Source organism: Venustampulla echinocandica, assembly GCF_003357145.1.
Source record: "Venustampulla echinocandica strain BP 5553 chromosome Unknown scaffold_8, whole genome shotgun sequence".
NCBI classification, from domain to species: domain Eukaryota; kingdom Fungi; phylum Ascomycota; class Leotiomycetes; order Helotiales; family Pleuroascaceae; genus Venustampulla; species Venustampulla echinocandica.
In genome coordinates this window covers 528,375-552,241 of record NW_022474213.1, presented here as the reverse complement: position 1 = coordinate 552,241, position 23,867 = coordinate 528,375, and the positions used below count along the sequence as shown (strand labels likewise).

The following is a 23,867-nucleotide window of genomic DNA, read 5'->3' as shown; positions in this document are numbered from 1 at the left end:
AGGGTTTGTTTCGCTGGGTGCGTTGCTGTGTGGTTGTTCGAGATGAGCTGCGATCGGAGGGGTTGCGCGATGTCGAGGCAATTCACACGATGCCTGAGAAGCTTCCGAGCGCGATGGAGTGAATAGAGCGCGTTGCACGACCCGGTACCCTGCAGGCTGCAACCACCAACCCTGGGGGTATAGCTTTTTATTTGCTATCGTATCGGTATTACCTATTTAAGACATACTTTCTTATATTATAGTGCTTTTCTTAGGTTTTATAGTGTCACTTTCACATGTTACGGAAGATATTTTCTTCAGAAAGATGCAAGGCTACGACAAGCTCAAAGTGTAAAATGCTCCAAGGAGATCTAAAGCGCGATATAATCATATTACCAGACCTTTACATACAAGTAACATCAAAATTAATTAATATAACTAAAACCAATTGTTATAGAGGGATAACTATAACTATAAGTAATTTATTTGTCTTCTCTCAGCACAGGAGGATATAACCAAGTTAAATAGCATCCTCCCTTGCGCTCAGTTGCTCGTCCGCCGCTATAGGTGTGCAATATTCTCGTTACTAACCTACGACATCAATCAAAATCAAAAACCAAGGAGCAAGATAGAAGTAATTCATCAATAAGGGTATCAACAACTATAGCTATTCCCCTTGTCTAGGTGGATTTATAATACAACCAAGCCACCCACCACCAAGTTCAATTCCCTGACTCCGACCACCAAAACGTAAGGGCAAGCAATACCAGCAAGCCCCAGCCAAATGAAGCGCTTTCGATTTGGCTTGGTAAATTCTTCCATTTATGTCACACACAACATCACGGTTTACTAACCCTCCTATCCCTCCGCTTCCTCCGAGCATGTGTCTTTAGAGTCTCCTGGTCCCTGTATTCCTCAGGTAAATCGAAATCCTGCTCTGGGACCTCAGGGACGGGATGGCCCCAGGCTGACACGATCCTTCCACTCCTCCGGTGCTTTCCAAGTGCGGAGGCTCGAAGGTGGGGTTTTGCGAAGAAGGACTTGAACTCTTTCTCTGGCTCGTTGGCTACAGGAGCTACCGTATCCGCTTTTGGTTTTCTTTCGGTATGTCGGGGAGGGCCTGAACAGGCTATAGCTTCTTCATGCAACTGCCTGGCCGCAGAAGCATCCACATCACTATAGTCCGGAGGATCACCGTCGCTTTGGGCGTCTTCATCCACCATCACTTGCTCCTCTTCTTCCTCCTCCACTTCCCCCCTTTCTTCCTCTTCCTCCGCCTCAGCCAGAGCCAACTCCCTTTCCAGTTTTCGGCGCTTTTCTTCTTCCCTCCAGGTGCGGAATTTATCTAGAATCCCCTCGCAGCCCCTGATAAAGTGCTCCCGAGCGGGCTCATATTCCTTCTTCTTGCTATCCGTTATACCACTCACGCCCATGAGCTTAAGCCAATCATGGCCCTGTAGACCCTCCAGCAACCGTGTGACTTGGACTTTTTCATGCTTTGCGCGTCCTTTGTCCGAATTACGTATAGCTTTCTCCTGCCGCTCTGGCTTTCGGTGTATGAGTTCGAAATGCTCGTCTGAGAGAGGGTCTTCACCACCCTCGTCTTTGTAATTCTTCACGAGGAGTGAGAAATCCACTCTCTGCGCGTCGTGTAGGTCGGTGAAGAGTGAGTTGGAGAAGTCTTTGAGGGGGTAATCATTCGACTTGACATGTGATATTTCTTGGGGCGGAGGGGGGGGTTTTGTCGATGTCTTGGCACTATCAACAATGATTATGGGGGTATCGAGATTCAAGATGTCTGGAGCGGATTAACAGCACGTTCAATTGAATTAACCATGGCGTAGAGGGACACTCACGGGCCTCCTTGGGTTCGTTCCCAATTACCTCATCATATTCGGGGAAGTATGCAGACAGTTCGCTCTTGAACCTTGCACCTTCCTGGGACCGTAACTTCCGCTTCTCGGCCTTGAGATCCGCCGCATTTGGTTGCAACCGATCGAGCTCATGTTTAATGCCATTGGCGACCTTCTGGTGGTGATCCGCGGGCTTTCGTGGAGGTGATAGTGGAAGTGCTGTGGTTTGTGTCGCGGTCTCGACGTGTTTGGGTGATGCGCACCGCTGCGGAGCAGGAGGAGCGGCCCCCGAACTCGCGTTCGAGCTGATGACGAGAGATCTGGTCTCTGGCTGCTGGGGCTGCAGCTGGAGGTTCGAAGGCACCGAGATCTCCACCGCGAATCTGGCCCTCTTCGGCTTCAGGGCATGTTCTCCATCTTCGATGGAGTCGCGGGGCCTTTTCTTGCGGCCGATGTTGGATTGTGGGTGTCTGCTGTGCGCGGTGTTGTGGTTACCTTTGCGTGGGGGAGTCGCGACGTTGGTTCTGGTGCCGGATCGTGTCGTGAGGCCTTCAGGTCTTTTGGAAGACCGAGAATAGATAGACGCCATGGGCTGTACGGGGATCGTATCTCATGTTTCTGCGAGCTCAAATTGAGGGCTTCATGAGCTTGCAGAGTGGGATGGACGGGACTTGTATTATATTATAGTTTCCTCCTTACAGTGAAGTTTTAGCGACACAACAACGGGCTTGCTCTGAGGGCAGGGAAGGGCACGGGAGTTGCAATGCAGCAGTACAGCATCAAAGACCCCCCCAAATTCACTTGGATTTCTCTATTAATCCGTAATTTAACTCGGCATTTTTGCAAGAAATTGGGTTTGCCTATGCATACACTACTTATAAGCAAGCCAAGCAAACTTCAATTGGCCGCGCCTGGCCGTTCTCGATACAGTACATATTCGGTGTCGCAAAAGCATGAGCTGATCTGGCGCCGGTCGCAACACCGACAACTCTCAACAGCCACGACGCGAAATCAATTATCCATCGGAAGGATTTGAATCTGGGAATTGATGTTGATGGATAGTATCCAGCTCGGAATGCTCTCGATGTTTGGCATCGCATCGAGCTATTCTACCGCCTACGCCCGGAACAAAGCGCCGTTCGATTGTCATCAATTGGCAATGACTTCAGAATCTTCCTAGTATCCCTTGCATAGTACAAAGTATCAAATAGGCCATCGTATAGAAATGTGAGCTGTGGCTAAAAAATCTAATAAGTATTGTCTCTTCCCAAGCTAGCTATAATAGCTATATTATCTATCTAGTTACCTCACCCCTATTACTAAAATTACGTACCTAGGTATCAAAATACCCTTCGTTCTATTATTACTGAAGGTAAGTATAGCGTATTCTTGGGCGACTTTAGTATAAAACTGTTTTCGCTAGAAATATCAAGTACTTATAGCTTTTACCTCTATATATCTCTGATATCGAGCTTCTATACTATTTCTATATATATAATATAGATAATATAGATATCTTAATTTTAGTTAAATATTTATACGACTTAAATATCTTATATTCTAGCAAGATATTTATATAGCTTAAATACTACCTCAATTCTAATAAAATATTTAAGTAACTTGAATACTTCAATTCTAGTAAGATATTCAAGTAACTTAAATATCTCAATTTTCGTAAGATATTTATACGATATCGGAGATATACAGAAGTAATAGCTATTAAGCTTTATAATACTAGCGAAAAGAGTTTTATACTAAAGCCGCCTAAGAATACGCTATAAGAAAGTATATTTTATTAAGAGTTCTAGTAAATAATTTTTCTCTTTCAAAGTTATTTCTTATTACAAGGGAGGCTATCTTCCTACTCCGCCTACCTCGAGAAACACTTGTCTGAGTAGTTATAATTATTGATACCACTATAGAAAGGGAGTTCATAGTATAGAACGCCTATTCTATTTATGTACCCCTCAGTAACTTATACTACCTTTAATTTTCCCAATACCCATATTATACACGACGCCATGTCCCTTTTTCCATCCATGGCCCTATCAGGACCATACCATATCCCCGTTTCCAAGTTCTAATAATTATACATCCATCTTGTTTTATAGCGGCTGTTTTTTATCCCGATTTCCGGTTTCCTGATTTAGACTTCGGAGACTTTCTTTTTCAAACTTTCCAATCGCTTTCTCAAACTCTCACCTACTCGCCGCCCAGTGGTATTGCTCCTCCGCATGTCTGCCTCATTTGCAGAGTGGCTCCTATTATTATTTGACGGTGGGGCCAGATTAGCACTGCTCCCGCTGGCACCACGTTTCCGCTGTCGAGGCTGCATCTCGTAGAGATCATGACCGTCAGACATCGCATGGCGGTGAGATTTCGGGTTCTGCTCATTGAGCGCTTTTTGACTATGCTTGTGTTCTTTCAAAGCTTTCTCAACAGTATATGAGGGTTCCCCTTTGCCCTTGAGGTCTCCTGGGAGATATTTCTATTAGCGGAGTTAGCATCGAGACGTCGTTTGTAATTAGGTTGTAGACACTTACAACACCATCCCATCTCTTATATGCTCCACCCGGTGCATCCGGCTCACGCATTAAATCGGCGCCCTCTTGGTAGTCCATCACTCTGCCGTCCCACGATGTCGCCCCAGGAGGGATGATAGAAGTACCCTGCAACGGGACATGCTTGTCCAGCGAATCTCGCAGGTATTCTTTTGGTGTAGCCCTGATAGCTTCCGCATTGGAGTCCTCCAGGGCGGCGACAGGTGAGGTTTGGTAATTGGTATTGCGGGCAAGCAATGTAGCGTCATACGGACCCCCGTGATGATATTTCCCGCCCACTATGGAATCGTCGAGGGAATCAATGCTATCTGCACCTGGAATATGCTTTCTCTTTAGGTGCGGCGAACGATTCGCCATCTTTGCTTCCTTGCGGAGCTGGTCGAGTGGCCGGTGAGACATATCGCCGGGAAAGCGTTCTCCGATAGAGCTCCCACGGCTTCTTTGGTGTTTATGCTGGGTGGCTGGCTGGGTGGCCGGCTGGTCAAAACTCCTACGGCTTGTGCCGGGCTGGGAATAATCGCTAAAAGCGGATTTCCGGTGAGACGAAGAAGAGTATGGGTTTGATGGATGAAAGGTGGTTCTAGTGGGACTAGACGAGGTTGGGGGTGTGGGATAATCAGTGGCCGTTGGATGCTTCGAGTATCGGTCGCTGGTAGAATATGATGTGGTAGCTGGATCTTGGCTTGATGAAGAAAGGTTTCTGAAATGTGTACCGGGACCAGTTTCCTCACTGGGCTCGGGATCCGTTAAAGGGTTGAGCAAATATTTGGTGGCCTGGAAAGATTGGAGAGAGTTAGTAAACCATGATCTAATGATATTCAAACCTGCATTCAGGATCAAGCTTCCATCCTTGAAACTGATCGCCGGGGTTGGACGGAACATACCCATTCCTTATCCTCTGACGGAGAATGCATCTTCAAGGGTTGGATTCGGTGTTGCTGTTCTATTTTTGGTATATCTCTCTCGCTGCAATAGTACTTTGTTGGTAGTAGTGCGTACAAAGTAATAACGTAACAGTTGGGTTTGGATGGAGGTTTGGATGGAGGTTTGGCGACTGAGGAGGAACAGCAGGGAGAAGTGAATCTGTATTTATCATTACTAAGTAGTAGTACTCATTGCGTGGCGGGTGTCGTACGCAGCACTTTCGTTGTGGAGTGATACGAGAAGTCATCGCTGCGATAGGCGCATCCGGCACTTGCCACAGGGATCAACGTCATTTGTGGATGGACAAGCACGTGCCAAGTGCCCGTTCCTTGAAGCCTCAGGCGAATTGGGTAGCTAAACTTAGATGCCTTAGGGGCCGTTGGGAGTCTGGCCCATTCGCCTTGTTTACTCCTAATTCACTTTCGTATACCTCCCAACCTTCAACCAACGTCTAATTAACCCTTATTACAATTCCCTCTCGGGATGCGTTCCGGGCTCAGGTCACTTGGTTCTTGAATTTCCCCCCTCCGGCTGTTGATAGTCAAATATATTAAATACCTGGTGCTGCCTTCGTGGAATCGTGGCTGCATATGGCCTTGGTAGATGGCTTGAACCCACTCCTGTCGCACAGGTTTCAGCACAAGGATTTTGCTGTCGCGCATCCAGTGGAACGCTCTGCGGGTTGAAGTAAAAATTCTAGGCTCTTAGCAAAGTTTAGGAACTCGGCCTTGTGTTGCTGTTGAATCCTTATTTCTGGTTGTCATGGCCCTGGTCGACTATGCTTCATCCGGTGAAGATGACGAACTGGAGGTGGCCCAGACATCCATAACCACTGATGAATCTCCTTCTATTCCCAACTCTAAGCGCAAACGGGAGGACGATGCCGGGGGTATCCTCGACCTCCCTCCTCTGCCCTCCAGATTTCATGACCTGTATGCGTCGACCACTCGCATTAGTACGCGGGATAATCCGGATTTGCATGGTGGGAGAAGGAGAGCGGTTCCCCACATCGAGGGTAACTGGCCGACTCATATTTACATCGAGTGTATGTCCGCTTTTTATCCCTTTATGGCTAGCAGGCCTTTAGCTGACTCAATTGAGGGTATCCTTCTACTACAGAATATACATCACTGGAAAAGTTAATATCAACTGTGAAAGACGGATTGCCAAGCGGAGACGACATTTTGAAAATACACTCCTTCTTGACCAGCGATTTAGGGGCTCCCTTACCCCTTCATGTCAGCCTTTCACGCCCGGTAGGGTTTGCCACAGAACAGAAAGACAGTTTCGTTAATTCTCTAGAACGAGCTATTAAGTCTTCTGGCATTCGCCCGTAAGTCATGTCTGCACTTGTGAAGCGTTGGTAGCACGGAATTGACTTTTTTAGCTTCAACACTGCATTCTCTAGTCTCGACTGGGTTGCCAATTTCGAAAATACTCGATGGTTCCTTGTCAAAAGACTTGAGAAGCCTTCTTCTGATGGCTTAAATAAATTGCTCCATGTAAGCAACACGGTTGTTCAGGAATATGGCCAACCTCCTCTTTACACGAAGCCTTCACCTGTCACAAACCATATTGGTACGTCAAAGGGCTCCAGCGAATCTAGTAAATCTCGCCATAAGCGAATAAGTCCCGGTACTGCACCGCTGAATCATAACTGGAGTCATATGGAGGACTTTACAGATGCTTTTCACATTAGCATAGCCTGGACTCTTGGAGCCCCGAACCAGGAGCTTTTGGATTTGACAGCCTCCGCTGCAACGGATTATTTAAAAGATATCTCCCAGATTTCGATTAAGATCAGCGAAATCAAGGCAAAGGTTGGCAATGCTGTCACGAATTTGCCTCTGCGGACGAATATAGTCGAAGGCAAGAGTCTGTTTGGATTTTGAAGTTATTATACCTCTCTAGCTACTAATACTACGAGTTGTGTTACTCCTTAATTTTTGCACTTGTTGAGCCTTGATTATCCTTGAATGGTCAAATTACTCACTTGATCTGCAGCATTATGTTATCTAAATCCGAACTCCGAAATAGCTCGCAAAGAAATCCCCCGAGGCATGGGAAAAAAAAGCCCCATGAAGATGGCAAGAGCACGAGCACAGGCATGTTCGCGAGTTGATAGATAGATCTTGGGGAGACATTGGAATGCTTTTCTACATTGGATATGGTAAATGTGCCGTAGCCTAGTGCCAGTTCACATTAATGTCCACCACCCCCTTCACTCCAGATGCAAATGTGCAAGTAGACTTCTTCTCCAATCAAGCAATAGCTTCAGTCAATATGTCGGAATCACCGCCATCAAGGACTGTCATAATCGAGCACCGGAATAGTTTACCGCATGCCGTACCAAGTTCGATCTGAAAGAGAATTAGCAAAGTTGCCCTCCAAAGCATCATAGATGATGCTTCTTCGCTGGGCTGGATCCAATTGGGCTCGGTTAACGAAGCCACAATGTGATGTTTATGTAGAGCGTCCTGCTATTATATATGCAACTTCATTGTGGTTCGACCGAGCCCTGGATCCATCCATGATTTGCAAAACATTTGTCTCCTGACGAGCGTTCGAAATCCTCCAGAAATCGTATAGAAAGTCGCGTACGTACGTTGTTGCCATGGAAATGGTGTACAGGAGTCTTGGAGAGCATAGCGTAATCTGGTAAATGTCAGTTTTACAAATTTCGGCGAAGGCACAACAAGACTTACACTCAAGCTCAGATTTTCGAAGTGGTGGAGTGTTACCAGCAATGATGATCAGTTTTGATTTGCCCATACGGAGTACCTTCAATGAGGACTTGTATCCCAGCGTGACTAGATTATTCAATTAGGTGCCGTGCGACAACATTCATTAGAAAGAAATCTACCTTTGCCGGACTTCATGACCAGAGCAAGCCGGGAAGTGATCGTATCACTGTTCTTCTTCATATTGCGGGGCGCCATCGCGACTGATGTAGTGGGATGTCGAAAGATTTGAAGAGGTTTGTTGGTGGAGGGAATGCGACAATTATCTAAAGAATTCAATAATTCGAAGGTACCTAGGTACCGCATGGGACAGCACCATATTTAGATACCGTCCCACGTGACATTCACGATGTTATTATCCTATATTTCTCCGCAAATGCTTCACCGCAGCTCCAGTTGCCCTGACTAGCAAAACAAAATCTTGCTAGCTGGATTTCTAAAGTGTCGGTCGCTGTGGTTTTTGAGTCTGCTTGGTCGTATCCTCACCGCTACAGGCCGATTGTTGAGGGGAATGATGGTAGAAAATGATATTGAAAGTGGCCAACATGCCGTGATAGTGGTGAATCTTTCATACCACTTAACCTTTGGCATCATATCTCTAATATTTCACTATATCTAGGATCAAACTCCTGCAAATCTTCAAGAAGCTGCACCGACCAAGATAAACAGCCAACCCTCCCCCCGGGAAATGTTATCTCTGGAGGAAGTACTGGCATAGTCTATTTGCTTCCTTCTGGATATGTACGGAAGTCGGCGTACCCAGACCCTGAGGGTAGACGACAGAGCCTTCGGGATATCGAGCGAGAATACAAAATTTACCAAAGGCTTCCGCAGCACGACCGCCTCCCAAAGATGATAGACTACTCTCTAGAAGACGGGATCACTCTTGAGTATATGCCAAACGGTAATCTAAGAGATTATTTACAGTTAGGAGCTACAAAGTTAGACATTAATCAGCGACTTCAATGGGCTTGTGATGCCGCCGAGGCATTACAGCTTCTCCATTCTCATAATATTATTCATTGCGATCTTAAACCCGAAAATCTTCTACTAGATTCTAGACTCCGGCTACGGATTATAGACTTTTCGGGCTCATCAATTGAAGGATCATACGCTTCTGCTTTTGAAGGCGTCAGATTCTGCCTACCGCGTCCCTGGGAGGCCCCCTCAACGATAGCGACAGACCTTTTCGCCCTAGGCTCTACTATCTACGAAATAATAACGAGCAAGCAACCTTATATAGAGCTTACGGATGAGAAGGTAGAGGATTTATTTACACAAGGGATATTTCCACCAGTAGACAACTTGCTTTGCGGGGGAATTATTCAAAGATGTTGGCGAAGTGAGATCGACTCAGCTGGGAACATATATGCGTCAATTAATGTTGAGATGCAGGAGATGCAGAAGAACACGGTAACATTGTCTGAGTATGGCCCGACTCCAAAGTAACTTGGGAAACTTTTACCATCTTCGAAACCTTCCTGTAGGTCTACTGAGAATACCCTCCATCATTGCACTGATCACAATCATCCCTTCTTCTCGATGAGCCGATCTCCTTTTCCTTAAGATCGTTATCGGGAAATAGGACGAGCAACATTAACCAATGATTAGAGCAACCGCCTTTCTACATTTCCCCATACGATATTTTGTCACCAGCCCAAGAACCAAGAAATAGGACCTGCAAAGTGCCTAGTTGCTTTCAACCTGTCTGTTCCGCTATTAATACAGAATACGCCCTTCAACTATCTCATCCATCCCGATGACTCCCTGATTGACCCCTGCCCATCCATCTTGCCAAATTTTCATAGATAATCCAGTCCACCTCTAAGTGCAAGCAAATCTTCTCTAACCTCCTCGACATCAACCCCAACCCGTCCCGCGACCTCCACCCGTCTCTGACTCCCCAGCTCCATCCACCTCATCAAAATAACGCCATCAACTACCGCCCGTCCACCAACCATCGCCTCCGGTGCATCCTTGTCAATTCTATACGCTCTGGGGTTGAGACCGCCGGCGTGATATAGCGTATTGGTGAGATGGCTGGTGAGGGTGCTGAGGCTCCGGTATTGTGATTCGGAGAGGGGGGTGAGAAGGCATATGGAACCTGTGGTGGTGGGCATGAGGATTTGGTGTTGGGGGATGGGGGCTGGGAAGGTTGTATCCATGTCATCAGGGCTGCTGGGTGCGATAGGGGTGGATGATGTGCTGGTGGTACGTGGGAGGAGTGTCATGGCAGTGGGAAGATGGCCGCCTAGGGCGAAGGTCGTACGGTGTAGGAGTAGGTGACCGTGGAGAGATTTGGGATCTGTAGAAATCGATTAGATCATCATGTAGAAAGTTAAGGGGAGGCAGTAGAAGACAATACGTACTTTCAGGATCAAACTGCATGATATGCAGGTTGCAATTCGCATCCGCCACCACGATATATAATTCCTTGCCATCAGGTAACAGATCTGCTGTCACGATCTCCATATTTGTAGCGGACTTGCCAAACAAGATCATCTTGTAAGGTTCTTCCGTATAACCTACGAACCAAGCCCCTTTTACGGCATCAGAGAGAACACATAAGCCCGTGCCGCGAAGTTCCTTCACCGCGGTAACGTAGCAATTCATGTCCATGAATGCAACGGGGAGAAGCGTGCCGTCTTCCTTCAAGCCGCGAACCATGCACTTCTGCCCTTGAGCCACGAGCATGAATCCCTGCGTACCTATCTCCGAGACTCCGGTGATAGCACCCCGAGGAATCTCTTCTTTTGCTACGAGCTTTAACCTCTTATTTGTTTCTGGGCGGTCTGGTTCTGGCACCACATTCACAACATCGTAGACGTACAGCTTCCCCTTGATTGGGAGATCTTCGCCTCTGGAAATCGCTGTGCCGACCGTGATCAGTTGTCTCCGTTCATTGGTGGTTTCCGAAATTTCGAGGTTAAGTGTATTTACACACATGATCACCTCAAATGGCTCTAGTTCGATGGTATCAATAATCGACCAGTTTAGTGGATTTATGAGTTTGAGATAGCCTTGTTCCATTGTCGGCTTGAAAGAAGTATCTTCGCGTTGCCAGTCACGACGGTGGTCGTCATCTTTGGGTAGCTCAAATTCAGTCCCGGTACTGGTGCCAACGACATAACACTCCATAGGTGGATGATAAGCGACAGCATGAATAGCCTCATTGAGAGGCACTTTCCGTAATGATACTCCCAGTTCTGTGAAGTTCTCATCTGCGGGTAATTGTGCTACTCGAGCTATGCCTTCGACATCTGCGTAGATGAAGCCTCTGTCGCAACCCGCTGTGTGAAAGCCACTCATACCTCTCACACCAGTGCCTTGTAGACTAATGACTTTTGGAGTACTCTTCGCATTCTTCAGGATGAAGCTCGGTGAACCGCCAGGTAGGAAAACTGCGCTGTAGCCACCCAGGTTGGAAATGGTTCGCATTGGGTGGTCTCCCATGTTACTTGGTTCCTCAGCAGAGGTATAAGTATTCTTCGCCAAGTGAGGATTATGCATCTTCAGGAAATGGAGACTTGATGATAAGCTATCCGAAGAAGACTGAGAGTTGGTGCGAAAGGGTTCATATATGGTAAGATCGTCACTGGATGGACGTAGCTAGAATGCTGATTAGGATTGGCTATCAACGGCAGTCATGGGACTTACAATAAGATAAGGTGATTTAGAGACAGCATCTCCAAGATCTGCTACCAGGATCTCAGTCAAGGCCTCCCGAGCCGCAGACCTTCTGGCGGCATAGTCGGCGGACAATACGGGTGGAACGAAACAAAGACCCTCGGCCACGTAGACCGCTTTTGACAAGTCAGGCAAGGCATATATCTATCCTCGTTAGCAACGCTCATCCAAACAACGCTCGGGAACAGCCTTACGTGGAGCGCTCCCCCAGCACTGAGTAAGAACATCATAACATTTCGGCCGCCCTTGTCAGACTGGACAGTTGCAAATTTATCCGTTGTATCCGTATATAAACAACCAGTAAGCCACTTGGTCGTCAACAACCCGTCATCTTCCCTCTCAATTTCTTCTAACTCATTGTTGTCATCGCACTGGGCCACAAAAATGCTCGCATCATCCCTGACGAGTAGCAGAAACGGGTCGGCGAAGCTCGCGCTGACAATTTTTGGTTCGGCTCCGGTATCGTCATCATACATCGGGAGGATCTGTGCCAATCCGAGATCTAGGCATCGTACTCTCAGTTAGCAATTCATTCTAAGTACATATGGCGAAAATAGTACGTTGGGAACGCAGATGACACAGTTGCATGTTGGTGGTAAAAGACTTTCATTGATGCTATAGGATAATACAAGTTTCCCGATAGCGACCCAGAAAGCAGGACAAATTCCGTATGATGAACCCAAGAAAAGATGCGATAAGACATTCCTCTTACACCATCCTTGTATATAATTATTGTGATAAATAGCAACGATAGATAAAGAAAAGAATCAAACTTACCACCATCGTAACTTCGAACCTCGGACTTTAATACTTGGATGACACGCATACCGTTGCCTAGAGTCCCGGCTTCAATCGTTGATCCAGCAGCAGGTTCGAATTCGCTTCCTGTTAATGCTTCGAATCCCGCCGATGTTAGTACATACACATCCGATACCTCCGGGGTATCAGGGAGTGCCTTGGAAACTATCATGAGTCTGTCATATTGTGCATCCTCGCCGTAGTCACCGCTCAGCTCGCTTTTCTCTTTACCGGCCTCCAGACCTTTTGTTGTGGGCCTCTTTGCACTTATTGTCCAAATCCCCCGGGCTTCTGGGAACTCAAACCTGCCTATGATTTTGGGCTGAATATTTTGATGGATGATAGCGAGAGATCCTCCTTTGTTTCGTCCAACAGCGGCTACTAGTTCTAATTCACTCCTGACGCCTTCAGAGTTACGTTTCTCTTCGTCATCTCTATAGAACGCAGCGTTGCCAAAGTCCGTGCCTATTATCGGGGCAATACTTACTAGCGAATCATGTATCTGAAAGATGTAATCGCCAGCCTTAGTGGTGCTTGAATCTGTTGGAACAGCACCAGCCTGTGCAGTTGCTGGGGCGTCGCCGTACAGGTCATCATCAATATCGTCCTCATCATCTTCATCTTCGTCAAGGAACCCATCATCCATTCCATCGGGTAAGTCTAAGCGCGACTTCCGGCGCGAGACCTGGTTTGACTTTCGAGTCCAGCCTAGTACAACAGAATCGGAGCCTTCACTGCCAACAAATAGCGCATTTGCACCTAGTGGGCTCACTGTGGATGCACCTGTTGAAATGATAGAACCTCCGGATTCGTCTGCCACTCGTCTGATGCTCAAGCCAGATACAGATCTACCGTCCATTTTAAAGCTCAAAATAGCTAGTGCGCCGTCATGGAGTATTATGAGCATCTCGCCATTCTGGATTGAGAGTTGCTCAATCCTACAACTTTCCAGTCGCATCTCAAGATCTGATTGATCTGCGAGTCCAAATGATGTTGTTTGCTTGGCGAAAGGATTTACCCCAACACCGTTGGCTTTGCCTGCCTGGTCAATATGGATCAACTGGTTAGTGCCCACTAGGAGGGCTCCACCAACGGGGGCAGGTACAGGCACGATCTGGAATAAGTCAAATGGCAAACCGCTGACAGAGAGAATCGTCGTTGATGCTCGTTGATGGAGGTCTAGAGTAAAGACCATGTATGTCAAATGATCCTTCCTCTCGTGCAACAGGGAAGCCGACGGCACCATAGTAGACGAGAGTATGCCAAATGTAGGTTCTCGGTACTCGTAGAGGAAGGCCAGGTGGACTGGATGAATTAAGGTAGGGTCGAGAGACGGAAGACGAAGAACAAAGGACGATCCATACGGCGTATCGCCCTTACCATCTTCACCATTTGTGACCTTCATTATTGTCTTGTCGCTCGGTCGCGGTCCATCCAGCTCCTCATCCCAGTCATCCATATTGACATCCTCGTCTCCTTGCTTGAAAGGCAAAATAGCGAGATTTCGAGGGCCGAATTTGAGCGCGGCACATCTGCTACCAGGATCAGCGGTCAAGTAGTTGACGCAATCGCTAAGATTTGTCGCCCATGGGGCTCCCTCGAGTTCATCCTGCTCATAATAGTGGACCGATATGGTTGATATTCCCGGCCGCTCGGGATCCCACTCGACCAGACTGAGTTTCGCATCCTTGAATCCCAATAATACCACTTCGCCTCCGGACTTCGAAGTAAGGGTTTTGATCCGCGCTAATGATGTGATGGTTCCAGATAGGGTGTACTCGGCCACAAGGACAAGCTTTGTTCTGTTTGCCCTTGGTGGGGGAACCATAGATCCTGTTCCCAGGAATGTAGATTCTAATCGGTCATCGTCATTCGCGCTCTTATCGAACACGCCCAGCTGCTCCGCGGACAGCTCGCCTTTTGCTGGGACATCGAGCTCAACTGCTATGACCTTGGTTGCGAAGATCTGGAGCAAGGAGGTTTTCGCGACAATGAGGTTGTTCGAATCGGCGGATGTGAAAGGTAGGCTTAATGAATGCGTGACAGCTGTGGGAGGTGTCAGCTCCGTGTAGCATTGCATTATGGGCAGCGCGAGAGCATTGGCACCATCTCATAGGGATTGGAATTCGGGATTGGCGTTAGGATTGGGACTTGAAGCTGGTGCGATGTTGGTGTTGGTGTTGACAGCTTTATTATTGTGAAGGTTTACCTTTGAGCGTTTCGCGGCAGGGATTGTTGCTTTGAGTTGGCGACCCCTGTCGCGTCTCTTTTAGCTATCGGACTCGTTGGTGCAGCTTACAGCACAGCTCTTCTACCGCCGCGTTGCACACTACGTCAGAATCCAGTCCCTCATCTACCTATCCGTGATCCGAATCGTCAACTTCAAGTTTCCCCAACTAGCCCACCAGAGTATCTATATGGCGATCCGTCTTTTCTGGACCTAGGATTTTCTTCATTGATGTGAGTGCGCCCAGTGCTTCCCTTTCCAATTGATGTGCCACAGAGTCTCTTGTAAGGGCGTTGCTAATAGGCGCGTTGTCAGGCCCGGATAGAATCCCAACTCACCGCGCTACAATTGACGATTGAGAGAAAGGCGCAAAGATGGCGTTAATCCAAACGGCATTTATATGGATTGCATACGCTGTCGCCGTCAGCATCGTGGCACTCATTGCGGCTATCTTCACATATACATACCAAACTCCTCGAGACCGTTCCGCCCTGGTATCGACCGTAACGATTCTGACCCTCACCTCGCTCCTTGCAACGGTCCTACTTCTACCAGTAGATATCGCACTAGTTAGCTCTACGACATCCTCAAAACTAGGTGCGAAGAAAGACTGGGCGGACCCCAAAACAGTTGCCAATATACTCTTGACGCTCAAGATTGTGTATTATACGCTCTACAGCTTGGATGCGGTGCTCTGCCTTCTAGTCGTACCTTTTACCTACTTCTTCTATGAAGAATGGGATGAAGTTGACGATGAAGAGGGTATCTCGAGCTTTGGGGAGAAGTTCTGGGGAGCGTTTAAGTACACTCTGATATTTGTCGTACTGGTCGTAATCCTCTTCCTTGTTGGCTTCTTCGTACCAGTTGCGCGGGATCGCAATGGCAGCCACATGGATCTTGACTATTTCAAGCGTCTGTTAGCTGAAAACGGTGGAGAGAGAGCCTTGACATTCGCCCTCGGGCTGCTCATCTGTCTGGGAACGCTGCTCTACATTTTATATACGGCGGCCGGGCTTGCTCTCCTTCCCATATCCTTCATCAAATCGACACCTTCAATTAGCGCACCTCAACTGCACGAGACGACTACGACTGCCCTAGAGCAGAACCGGGAAAGGCAACGCCAGCTTGAGGGCCGCAATGCAGGACGCGCAGGAGGAATGCCCGCTAAAGACCAGCGGGAAATGGAGGCATTGGTGCGTGAAGAGCGTACTTTGGTCCGTCGTGACCGTTTGGCTACAGAGGCACAGGGTGAGGGAAAGAGATTTATCATCAGAGTCTGGACGAAATTGTGCGCGGTTTTCCGGCCTCTTAAGTTGCTCGGAGGAGTCCTGCTACTCATGCTTGGTGTTGTAATCTGGGTATCAATGTTGATCACCGGCATTGACAAGGCGAAGAACTCCATTTGCAAACAGCACTGTGGATATATTCTGGGAAAGTAAGTATTGAACCATCACCTGTGGGGAAGTGGATCGCTGACACAAATTTTTAGCATCAATGTATTCCAACCAGTCAACTACGTCTTTGTCCAAGCTTCAAGACTCTTTCCCATCGACTATGTTTTGATGGCTCTTTTGGTCTTGTTCTTTTTCAGCAGCTCCATTACTGGCATAGTCACTATTGGAATCCGCTTCCTCTGGGTCAGATTATTCCAAATGCGCAAAGGGCATACCTCTCCACAGGCACTTTTAATAGCGACCGTGATGTTAGCCTTGATCATGCTCGCGATCAATTACGCAATTGCCATGATCGTTGCACCACAGTACGCAATCTACGGTGCTCAAACATTCTGTACCAATCCAACGAAGCACCCCGATGACCAGCCAGACTGTTCAAACCATCGGGAGCTCATCCAGCCCTGCTCGGAACTCTCCTCTGATCTCCGATCAGGCAACGTCTGCACCCCCAGCGTGGTGTCAACATTCCTTAACCGCGTCACCGTCAACTTTCCATTCTTCGGTGCCCTAGCTTTCTGGGCACAGTTCGCCTTCCTCGCCGTCTTCCTGGTCGTCTTCGTCACAGCCTTGTTCCGCACGCCGAAGCTCGATCTCAACGAGATCGACGAGGACGCCGAAGCTGACGAGGAAGAAGGCTTGCTTGCAAGCACTGGCCGTAGGTTCGGTGCGACATGGCAGGATATCAGAGGGCAAGCTGGCAGGAAGAAGACTTCTGGTGCTGCTGGAAGGGGCATTCGTGGGGATGATGACGGGGGTTCTGATGAAAATTGATAGAATGTACGAAGTACCAGTTGAGATGGTTTGGGTATTCTGGCCCGAGAATTTTCGCCTCTTCTACCGGATGTTTAGGGTATCTTGAAAAGTGTCAAAATTCAGGATGGAGTTCTGGGGATACAGAAACATGATGCGAGGGAAGGAACGGAGTAAATCTGCGATACCTGTACTTTTGATGATGACTATGGGCAAGATGTAACGGAGTTCTCTTATGAGTGTTTTCCGTAGCTTGGAAGTGAGTCTTTTGCACTGTCACTGGCAAAATTTGCATGAAGACAGCCAATTCACTAAGTGAGCCAAAGACCTGGCAAGATTTTCTTCAGTTCAATTCCTCAGAAACGAGGGGAGGCCTCCTTCCCTCGCTCTCTCCCTCTCCCTCTCCGCCCTCTCCCGTCCCTCACTCATCTCCCCCTTAATTTCCATCACCTTCAGCTCCAACCCAAGGATACCTCTCTGCCTCCACGTCATGACTCGATGGTGGCGAACCAGCCATCTCGAAGCCTTGTAACTTGCATCAGCATCCCATATCTAGAGAGCCTTCCAAGCCTGCCCTGTACCAGGCAGAACAACAAACATGTTGAGATACACAGAATCCCTCCCCTGCCTTTTCGACCATCCCCTATTCTCCTGAAAATCCAGGGCCTCGAATTATTACTTACGGGGGCCGCATATCGCAGGCCGCGAGGCTGAGGTGCAGCCTAGTTAGCCTCAATAGAGTGGCCGTTTCTGCGGCCGCTGCGGTCCGGTCAACGAGAGGTGGTTATACGAAGTGCAATTGAAAGGAATAGTGGGCTGATAATGGCGGACGCGCGGAAGAATCATTGTGACGTGGATGGGGATGAGTGTGAAAAGGAGCTTGTGATGGTGTTGTTGGCGGAGCTGTGGACGGGTGTTGCAGGCCGAGGATGTTGGAATAGGGGGATGGGGGAGGCTTATCGCGTATATGCCACAGCCGAAGAAGGGGTGATGACCAGATTTATTCCCAGGAGATGCGATGGGATGACAACCGACGCCTAAGTGAATCCGCAGTAATTTACTAACTACTCTATCTCTCAGAAAGAGAGGCGTAGAGAATAGACGCCTACGCAAAATATCCAGAGGCCGTAATTAAATTTTCTTGTCAATTGAACAGACTTGTTTGCAACGCTTTTATTTCCGACTATAGGAGAAATATCGTTACTGTATAGAGAATTTATCATTAGTCGTCAAAAAACCCACCAAAAAAGTCCCAATCCCCTTGATAATCCTAGCCATCCTGTTGCATTCTATCATAAACCTCTTCCATTGCTTTCCACCAAACTCCAATCAACTATCCTGCCAACCTAGCCCAGCCCAGTACCACCATCTATTCTCATCAAATTCCGTCGCTCGTAACACGCCAAATAAGATCCACCAGATAATCATCCCCAAATAACATCCTCACTCCAGTCCCCCTTGCCATCCTTGTCCTCCCCAAAATGAACAGGGCCTAGCTTCAAGAAACGCCCTTTCTGGCCCGTACTACCCTCGGAGCCGGTGCTACTGCTCCGTCTCGACTTGAGCAAGTTATCAGGCAGTGCAGGAGTCCCTGCTACCTCGGCGGAGACGATCGCTGCCTGCGCTCCCGCCGATGACACCGTTGCCGTTGCCGTTGAGTCAGGTCTGGCTTTCGGGGACGTAGGATAAGAGTCACTGGTTGTTGGAGCCAGGGCGAGGAACTTGTGAGGTAGTGAAACCTGGTTGTCCTCGGCCGCAGGCATGAGCGTGTCCTGGCCCGCAAAGGCAAGGGCCAGGAGCTGATCTTGGGATGGAGTGACAGATGATGCTGATGTAGATGCCATTTTTTGTGATTGTGATAGATGAAGGGATTGGATGAGGATTATAGTTGGGGCCTGAGCTGAGAAGCGCGGCAAATGAGTGTGTATGTGGGTGAGTTAGGGAGCGATTGTTGTATTGTGGGTTGGCGTTGGCGTTATGTTGTTAGTTGGAGTTGAATTTTGAATTTGTTGGTGTTGGTTTGCAACGACGAGGATGAGGAGGCCGCAGAAAAGGCCGCTGCAAAAAACTGAAGGCCTGGGAGCAAGAAGAGGAGAGAGTGGTTTAGGAGAAGAAGATGTGAAATTAGAAAGCTGCGGTGAGCGACACCCTCTTTATCCTGAAAATCTCGTCGAGGAAAAGTGGTGTTGTGGTTTCCTGGGTCTGGGCCACACCGCTTGAGTGGGGGTTCGCAGAGATACAGAAACACAACGCGGCTCGACAGTTTCAAAGGAGGATGGTGTTGCGTCCCCCGACAGCGGGCGAGATATGCACGTGCGTGTCGGATTGGTCGGGTGATTTTAATTTCAGCAAAGCATTTATAATCGGAACGGGGGACACGGCGTCTGAGTATGGTGTCACTTAAGAGAGAGAAGGGGATGAAAACAGCGCGAAAAAATCAGGAAAGACGGGGACAGCAGAGGCATTATATCAAGATAGAGAGCGACAGCAATGACGACAATGAAGCCCATTTCCTAATGGGGCAATGGAACTTTTGCTCACGATAATCGAACTCTCTTCAAGCTTTCGGGTTGCGTAGGGTGTGACCTCCGACGCTGGCGCTGACTGGCTGGAGTAGCCCGAACAAGAATATAAATCGGAAGCAGAACATATTCTCTCTTGTGATAATGGAGAGATTGACATATGCTATACCGAACCGATGGCCTTCCCCGCTCAACAGCCGTAGCTACGCGCAGTGGCGTGCGATTGTTTACCCCTCCGTTATGCCGCACCACTATGGCTTTGGGAAATAGGAGTACAGAGAAATCACTGCACTTGGCGATCGTGTCGAGAGAACAGCAGTGGCGAGAGTTTCAGCGCTGGCGGAGGCCCGTTCCCGTCCACTCGGCAGCTACGAGTACCGCTAGCATGATCTGGAGTGCAGAAGACCGTTCTTTAGTGCAGCTCAGAGCTGTTGCTCTGAGACCTCGTACTGTATGAGGCACCCCGTGTGATGTCGATCGAGCCATTATGCTATCAAGCGTGTGCCGACGGGAGCAAGCGCATTCCTGGCGAGCAGCGCAACAGCAACAGCAACAGGAACACCACGGTTCACAGCGTCGAGGAATCGAGACGGGAGCGTGTCTGTCATGGCCACATATGCGGTATGCCCCGAAGATGTCCCGTTGCCCGCCAGTCACCAATTATTGCCCCCGTACGAGGGATGCGACAAGAATAACGATCTTTGGTCAATATCCCAGGCTCAATCGTAATTCCAGGCTTGGCTGTCGAGAAGAAACCGAACCCAAAGACATTTTACTGCTCGGACGGAGCAGTGTCCTAACGAGATCCTGGGGAAGCGGACCCGAGGCGAAGAACAAGGCATCCAACTGGAGCAAAATTCTCCCCGCAAAATATGAATCGCGCCAATAGCGCTGGCCAGCAATGCCGATAACGCAACGGAAATGCAGAAAGCGTTCCTTTTTTTCGCAGCAACGTACAAGAGTCAGGAGGTCCAAGGTACCTATTGGTGGTCACTGCTAAAAAATAGCGCTACACCTCGCCAATGAGGAAAAAGCCCAGTTGATGGCGGTTAAACATGCCTTTCTGACTGGTGCCTGGCGGACCTGGGGCTTGGGACGTCTTGGCTAGCCTTTATTTCGGGCAGTACAGAGTAAGCATTTCTGGGAGGCTTGGTAAACAAAAGGAAAGAAACCGGATATACTTACCGTGGGGTCCAAAAGGAAGACACCGACAGGATTCAGGTCGCAGTGGAGGTGACGTGGAAGTAAAATCTCGAACAGGGCTAGGCTTCGTTGCTGCGCAGATGCGGCCCAGAGACTTATTATTTTCGCGCCGCAATCGCGCAGTGCTTTGGAACTTCGTACACGGCAATTGTGTAGTATCTGGATGTTATTTAGACCGGGTGACCAGCCGCTCAGCCAGCACACTTCATCCTGTCTGCGTATCCGATACTCAAGTGACCGTATAGCCCCCCTTTCTTACTCAGAAAAGAATTGATATTGCTTCCGGCTCGCCCCTATTCGCAAGGCGCCCAATACCAGAGACCGATTCGTACCGTGCTCGAGTATGTATTACATGCTCGTATACGTAGACCGAGTACTGATGCGCTTGGTTCGAGGAAATGACATGTATTTGCAGTTAGGATTCGGCTGCACGTCATACTCCGTGCCACAAATCTTTTGGAGGTTGTTGCCCATCTGATTTGAGCGCCAACCTCGATGCTTGATACCCGTTAGGTCTGTCAGGCACATCTTCCTTTCAGGTAGCTGGAGTGCTGCATCGTGAGATAAGACCTCCACTGACTGGGCGGCACGTAAGACATTTTCGGTGCATATGACTGGGCAATGGGCAACGGTCAATGATTCCCCTGGAAGCTCGTAAATCCTGAGCATTCGAAAAAGGATCCTTCTGACCAGGCTGCGGTTTGAGATATGGTGCTGATTACAGCCATCTAGCATGTTTACCTCGTTCGTAAATACCTATACTTCGTAATGCCCAAATCATACAGTCTGCCTAGGGGTGGATACTTTCCTATCGTAATCTCAAGACGATGACCGTCAAGGCAAATGATATAATTTTGCGGTCAACGTTTGGATGGCCAGAGTTCACAGGCGGCGCTTACGGTGACGCCACAAACTGACATTCGGTAGGCGACTGTTTCATTTTGTGGGTTTGCTTATCGATAGTGGGAGTTGATTGATAGGAAGTCGACCACGGCAAATTGTTCTGCACCCACCCTCGCTTATGATTGGATCTTGACTAAAAATTGTATGGTGTTGAAGAATACTTTACATAGTCCGTATCTCAAAAGGTTGCAGCTGATAGAATTGCAATTATCCGTGTCGTCAGTCGTCAAATAGCATGACATCGGAACCCTGCAGATGTGGTCTGATTCTCCGAGGAGGGAATGGGGTTTTCCTGTTTGTTCAAAAATATGTCGCGATTCACAGTCCGTGAACTGTAGTAATATTGTTCAAGGGTCAAGGTTCAAAGCCCTACACCACAGCGCCAGCCACATCCTTGAAAAATACAGTATACCGCATGGAGCGAGGGATGCCTCGTTGCAGGTGGGGTAATAGTAGGGCGGGTCAAATACTCAACTGCCTTCAGATTCCTGCCAGATTCTGGGTCTCGAAGCCTTGAGTGCTGGTGATATACGAGTAAACGAGTAACCTGGCCCCGAGTGATCTTGCAGATGGGCCACTTGTCCTAGAAGAGGGCTGTGTAATATGACTGCCCGGAGACCGTGGAAGGGGCCCAACTGGCAGGTAGAAAACCAAATGAATAGATGGTCGGTGTGAGTCGTGGTAAAATTGTTGATGAACTTGGACGGGCTGTGGAGAGGCGAATGGCGTTCTGGTGCATGGATAATCATGGGCCATAGATAACTCGATAAGTACCCGACGCTCGAAATGGGAAGTCCAAACTTACGAGTACCACAAAGATACTAGTCATTAAAAAGGGTGGCAAACTTGCCGCGCAAGTCACTTGAGAGAATGTGCCAATTGTTGTCGTCCAGATTAATGTCCGCTTGCCGGCTGGCTGCCGAGACCAACACTCCAGTTGCCAGTTGGAAGCCATCGTTGTACTTTGTAGCGTTGCACGAAAACGGGAGAACCGTTGCATCAGTTGACGGCCGCTCAAGGAGGCCAACTCCTCCGGCAGTGCATGCACCGCAACAGGACGGGATCCCCAGGCTACGAGCAAGGCTGGAGGTGCTGTGGGTACTGCTTAACTGACTGCTTGTCAGAATGGATTTCTGGAAGTTGTGCCTCGCAGCTGACGCTGACGCACGACATCTGTCGCCATGTTTAAGCTGTCGAGCCATCGATCTCATTGCGGCGTGAAGCACTGCTGGGCCGCTGGAGATCTTGATGTGAGATTAACTCAACTCGGTCACCACCTGGTTGTACAATCAGATGAGACGAACTTGATGGCCCGCAGGGAGCCTGCAAGCAAGCCTGGGGAGCTTCATGACAGGTGCTGAGTGAGCCCTCAAGCAGAGGATCTCTGATCTCAGCCGTCATCCTCCATCCTCCATCGATCCTTAAGGGCCGCGATCATTGGAATCAAGATAGCACATGGCACCCCCGTTTGTGCATGCTGCGAGCCGCGGCATCAAATCGGATGGCCGCCATGATTGGCCTCGATCCGCTGCCGTCCGATATTTGCACACGTATTTGCCCATCTCAGGGCGGCCAAGGCGGGCTTTTTTGGTTGACTTTTCGAGTCCGGGGAAGTCGAGTACAGTAGTAGTGGGCAACATCCAGGCCATATCCCTGGGGCGAAGGCGGGCGTTGGAGAGTATGAGGCACGATACCTCCGTGCTCCGTACCTATTGTACGAACTGCAGACTTGGTATATTATTCGAATAGCTGGACTGTTACGGTTGTAATGACGTTGTAATGTATCGGCGCGCAGAAGCCGCGGAGTCGCAGGACTAGCAGTATGTGACGTGTCTGTAACATATCGGTTTCTGCTGCGCTGCGGTCCGCGGTTCGCTCTCTGCAGCACCCACAGTAATAAATAATAATAATGAATCGAATGGATCATAGCCCGTAGCCTTAGCGCGGCCGCTCAGGGCCTCATCCCAGATCCCCAGGGTCTCATTGTCGACTGCCGCTCTGCCTCTCTTCTCCTTGTTGCCCACGGTCGCTGGTGCATCACAGCTCCTCCTGGCATTCTGCCACCGCAGGCCAATCTAGCTGACGCTGTCCCCGTCCAGGTGAGCCTCGCGCCTTCGCCATGGCGTCCTGTAATAATAATAAACCTTGTCTGATTTCCGCTGAAGGACTTGGGCTAATAATCTGACGGTATTGCTGTGTGCTGTGTGCGGTGCTCTGAATCCTTCTCCTGTCTCAACCAAAACCCTCCCTTCCCTTCCCTCTTCC

The 23,867-nt window shown here is 48.8% G+C and overlaps 7 protein-coding genes across 7 annotated transcripts; 2 read left to right on the top strand and 5 right to left on the bottom strand.

Moving 5' to 3' along the window:
- Positions 1 to 818: 818 nt before the first annotated feature.
- Positions 819 to 2,421, bottom strand: BP5553_08544 (Uncharacterized protein; the record flags this gene model as incomplete). Its single annotated transcript, XM_032017167.1, has 2 exons — positions 819 to 1,777; positions 1,836 to 2,421. The coding sequence occupies 2 exons, from the start codon at positions 2,419 to 2,421 to the stop codon at positions 819 to 821; spliced, it is 1,545 nt and encodes a 514-aa protein (XP_031866598.1).
- Positions 2,422 to 3,978: 1,557 nt separating this feature from the next.
- Positions 3,979 to 5,307, bottom strand: BP5553_08543 (Uncharacterized protein; the record flags this gene model as incomplete). The annotated part of the gene is made up of 3 exons (XM_032017166.1): positions 3,979 to 4,320; positions 4,376 to 5,167; positions 5,278 to 5,307. 3 exons carry the CDS (start codon positions 5,305 to 5,307, stop codon positions 3,979 to 3,981), a joined length of 1,164 nt encoding a protein of 387 aa, XP_031866597.1.
- Positions 5,308 to 6,079: 772 nt separating this feature from the next.
- BP5553_08542 (Uncharacterized protein) lies at positions 6,080 to 7,209 on the top strand (the record flags this gene model as incomplete). The annotated part of the gene is made up of 3 exons (XM_032017165.1): positions 6,080 to 6,362; positions 6,419 to 6,650; positions 6,705 to 7,209. The coding sequence occupies 3 exons, from the start codon at positions 6,080 to 6,082 to the stop codon at positions 7,207 to 7,209; spliced, it is 1,020 nt and encodes a 339-aa protein (XP_031866596.1).
- Positions 7,210 to 7,578: 369 nt separating this feature from the next.
- On the bottom strand, positions 7,579 to 8,256 carry BP5553_08541 (Cytosolic large ribosomal subunit protein L30; the record flags this gene model as incomplete). Its single annotated transcript, XM_032017164.1, has 4 exons — positions 7,579 to 7,677; positions 7,923 to 7,972; positions 8,023 to 8,127; positions 8,181 to 8,256. The coding sequence occupies 4 exons, from the start codon at positions 8,254 to 8,256 to the stop codon at positions 7,579 to 7,581; spliced, it is 330 nt and encodes a 109-aa protein (XP_031866595.1).
- Positions 8,257 to 9,860: 1,604 nt separating this feature from the next.
- BP5553_08540 (Uncharacterized protein) lies at positions 9,861 to 14,623 on the bottom strand (the record flags this gene model as incomplete). Its single annotated transcript, XM_032017163.1, has 5 exons — positions 9,861 to 10,363; positions 10,428 to 11,667; positions 11,716 to 11,889; positions 11,940 to 12,247; positions 12,523 to 14,623. 5 exons carry the CDS (start codon positions 14,621 to 14,623, stop codon positions 9,861 to 9,863), a joined length of 4,326 nt encoding a protein of 1,441 aa, XP_031866594.1.
- Positions 14,624 to 15,144: 521 nt separating this feature from the next.
- Positions 15,145 to 16,995, top strand: BP5553_08539 (Lmbr1 containing protein; the record flags this gene model as incomplete). The annotated part of the gene is made up of 2 exons (XM_032017162.1): positions 15,145 to 16,205; positions 16,260 to 16,995. 2 exons carry the CDS (start codon positions 15,145 to 15,147, stop codon positions 16,993 to 16,995), a joined length of 1,797 nt encoding a protein of 598 aa, XP_031866593.1.
- A 1,403-nt stretch (positions 16,996 to 18,398) lies between these two features.
- BP5553_08538 (uncharacterized protein) lies at positions 18,399 to 18,818 on the bottom strand (the record flags this gene model as incomplete). Its single annotated transcript, XM_032017161.1, has 1 exon — positions 18,399 to 18,818. The coding sequence occupies one exon, from the start codon at positions 18,816 to 18,818 to the stop codon at positions 18,399 to 18,401; it is 420 nt and encodes a 139-aa protein (XP_031866592.1).
- Positions 18,819 to 23,867: the final 5,049 nt, after the last annotated feature.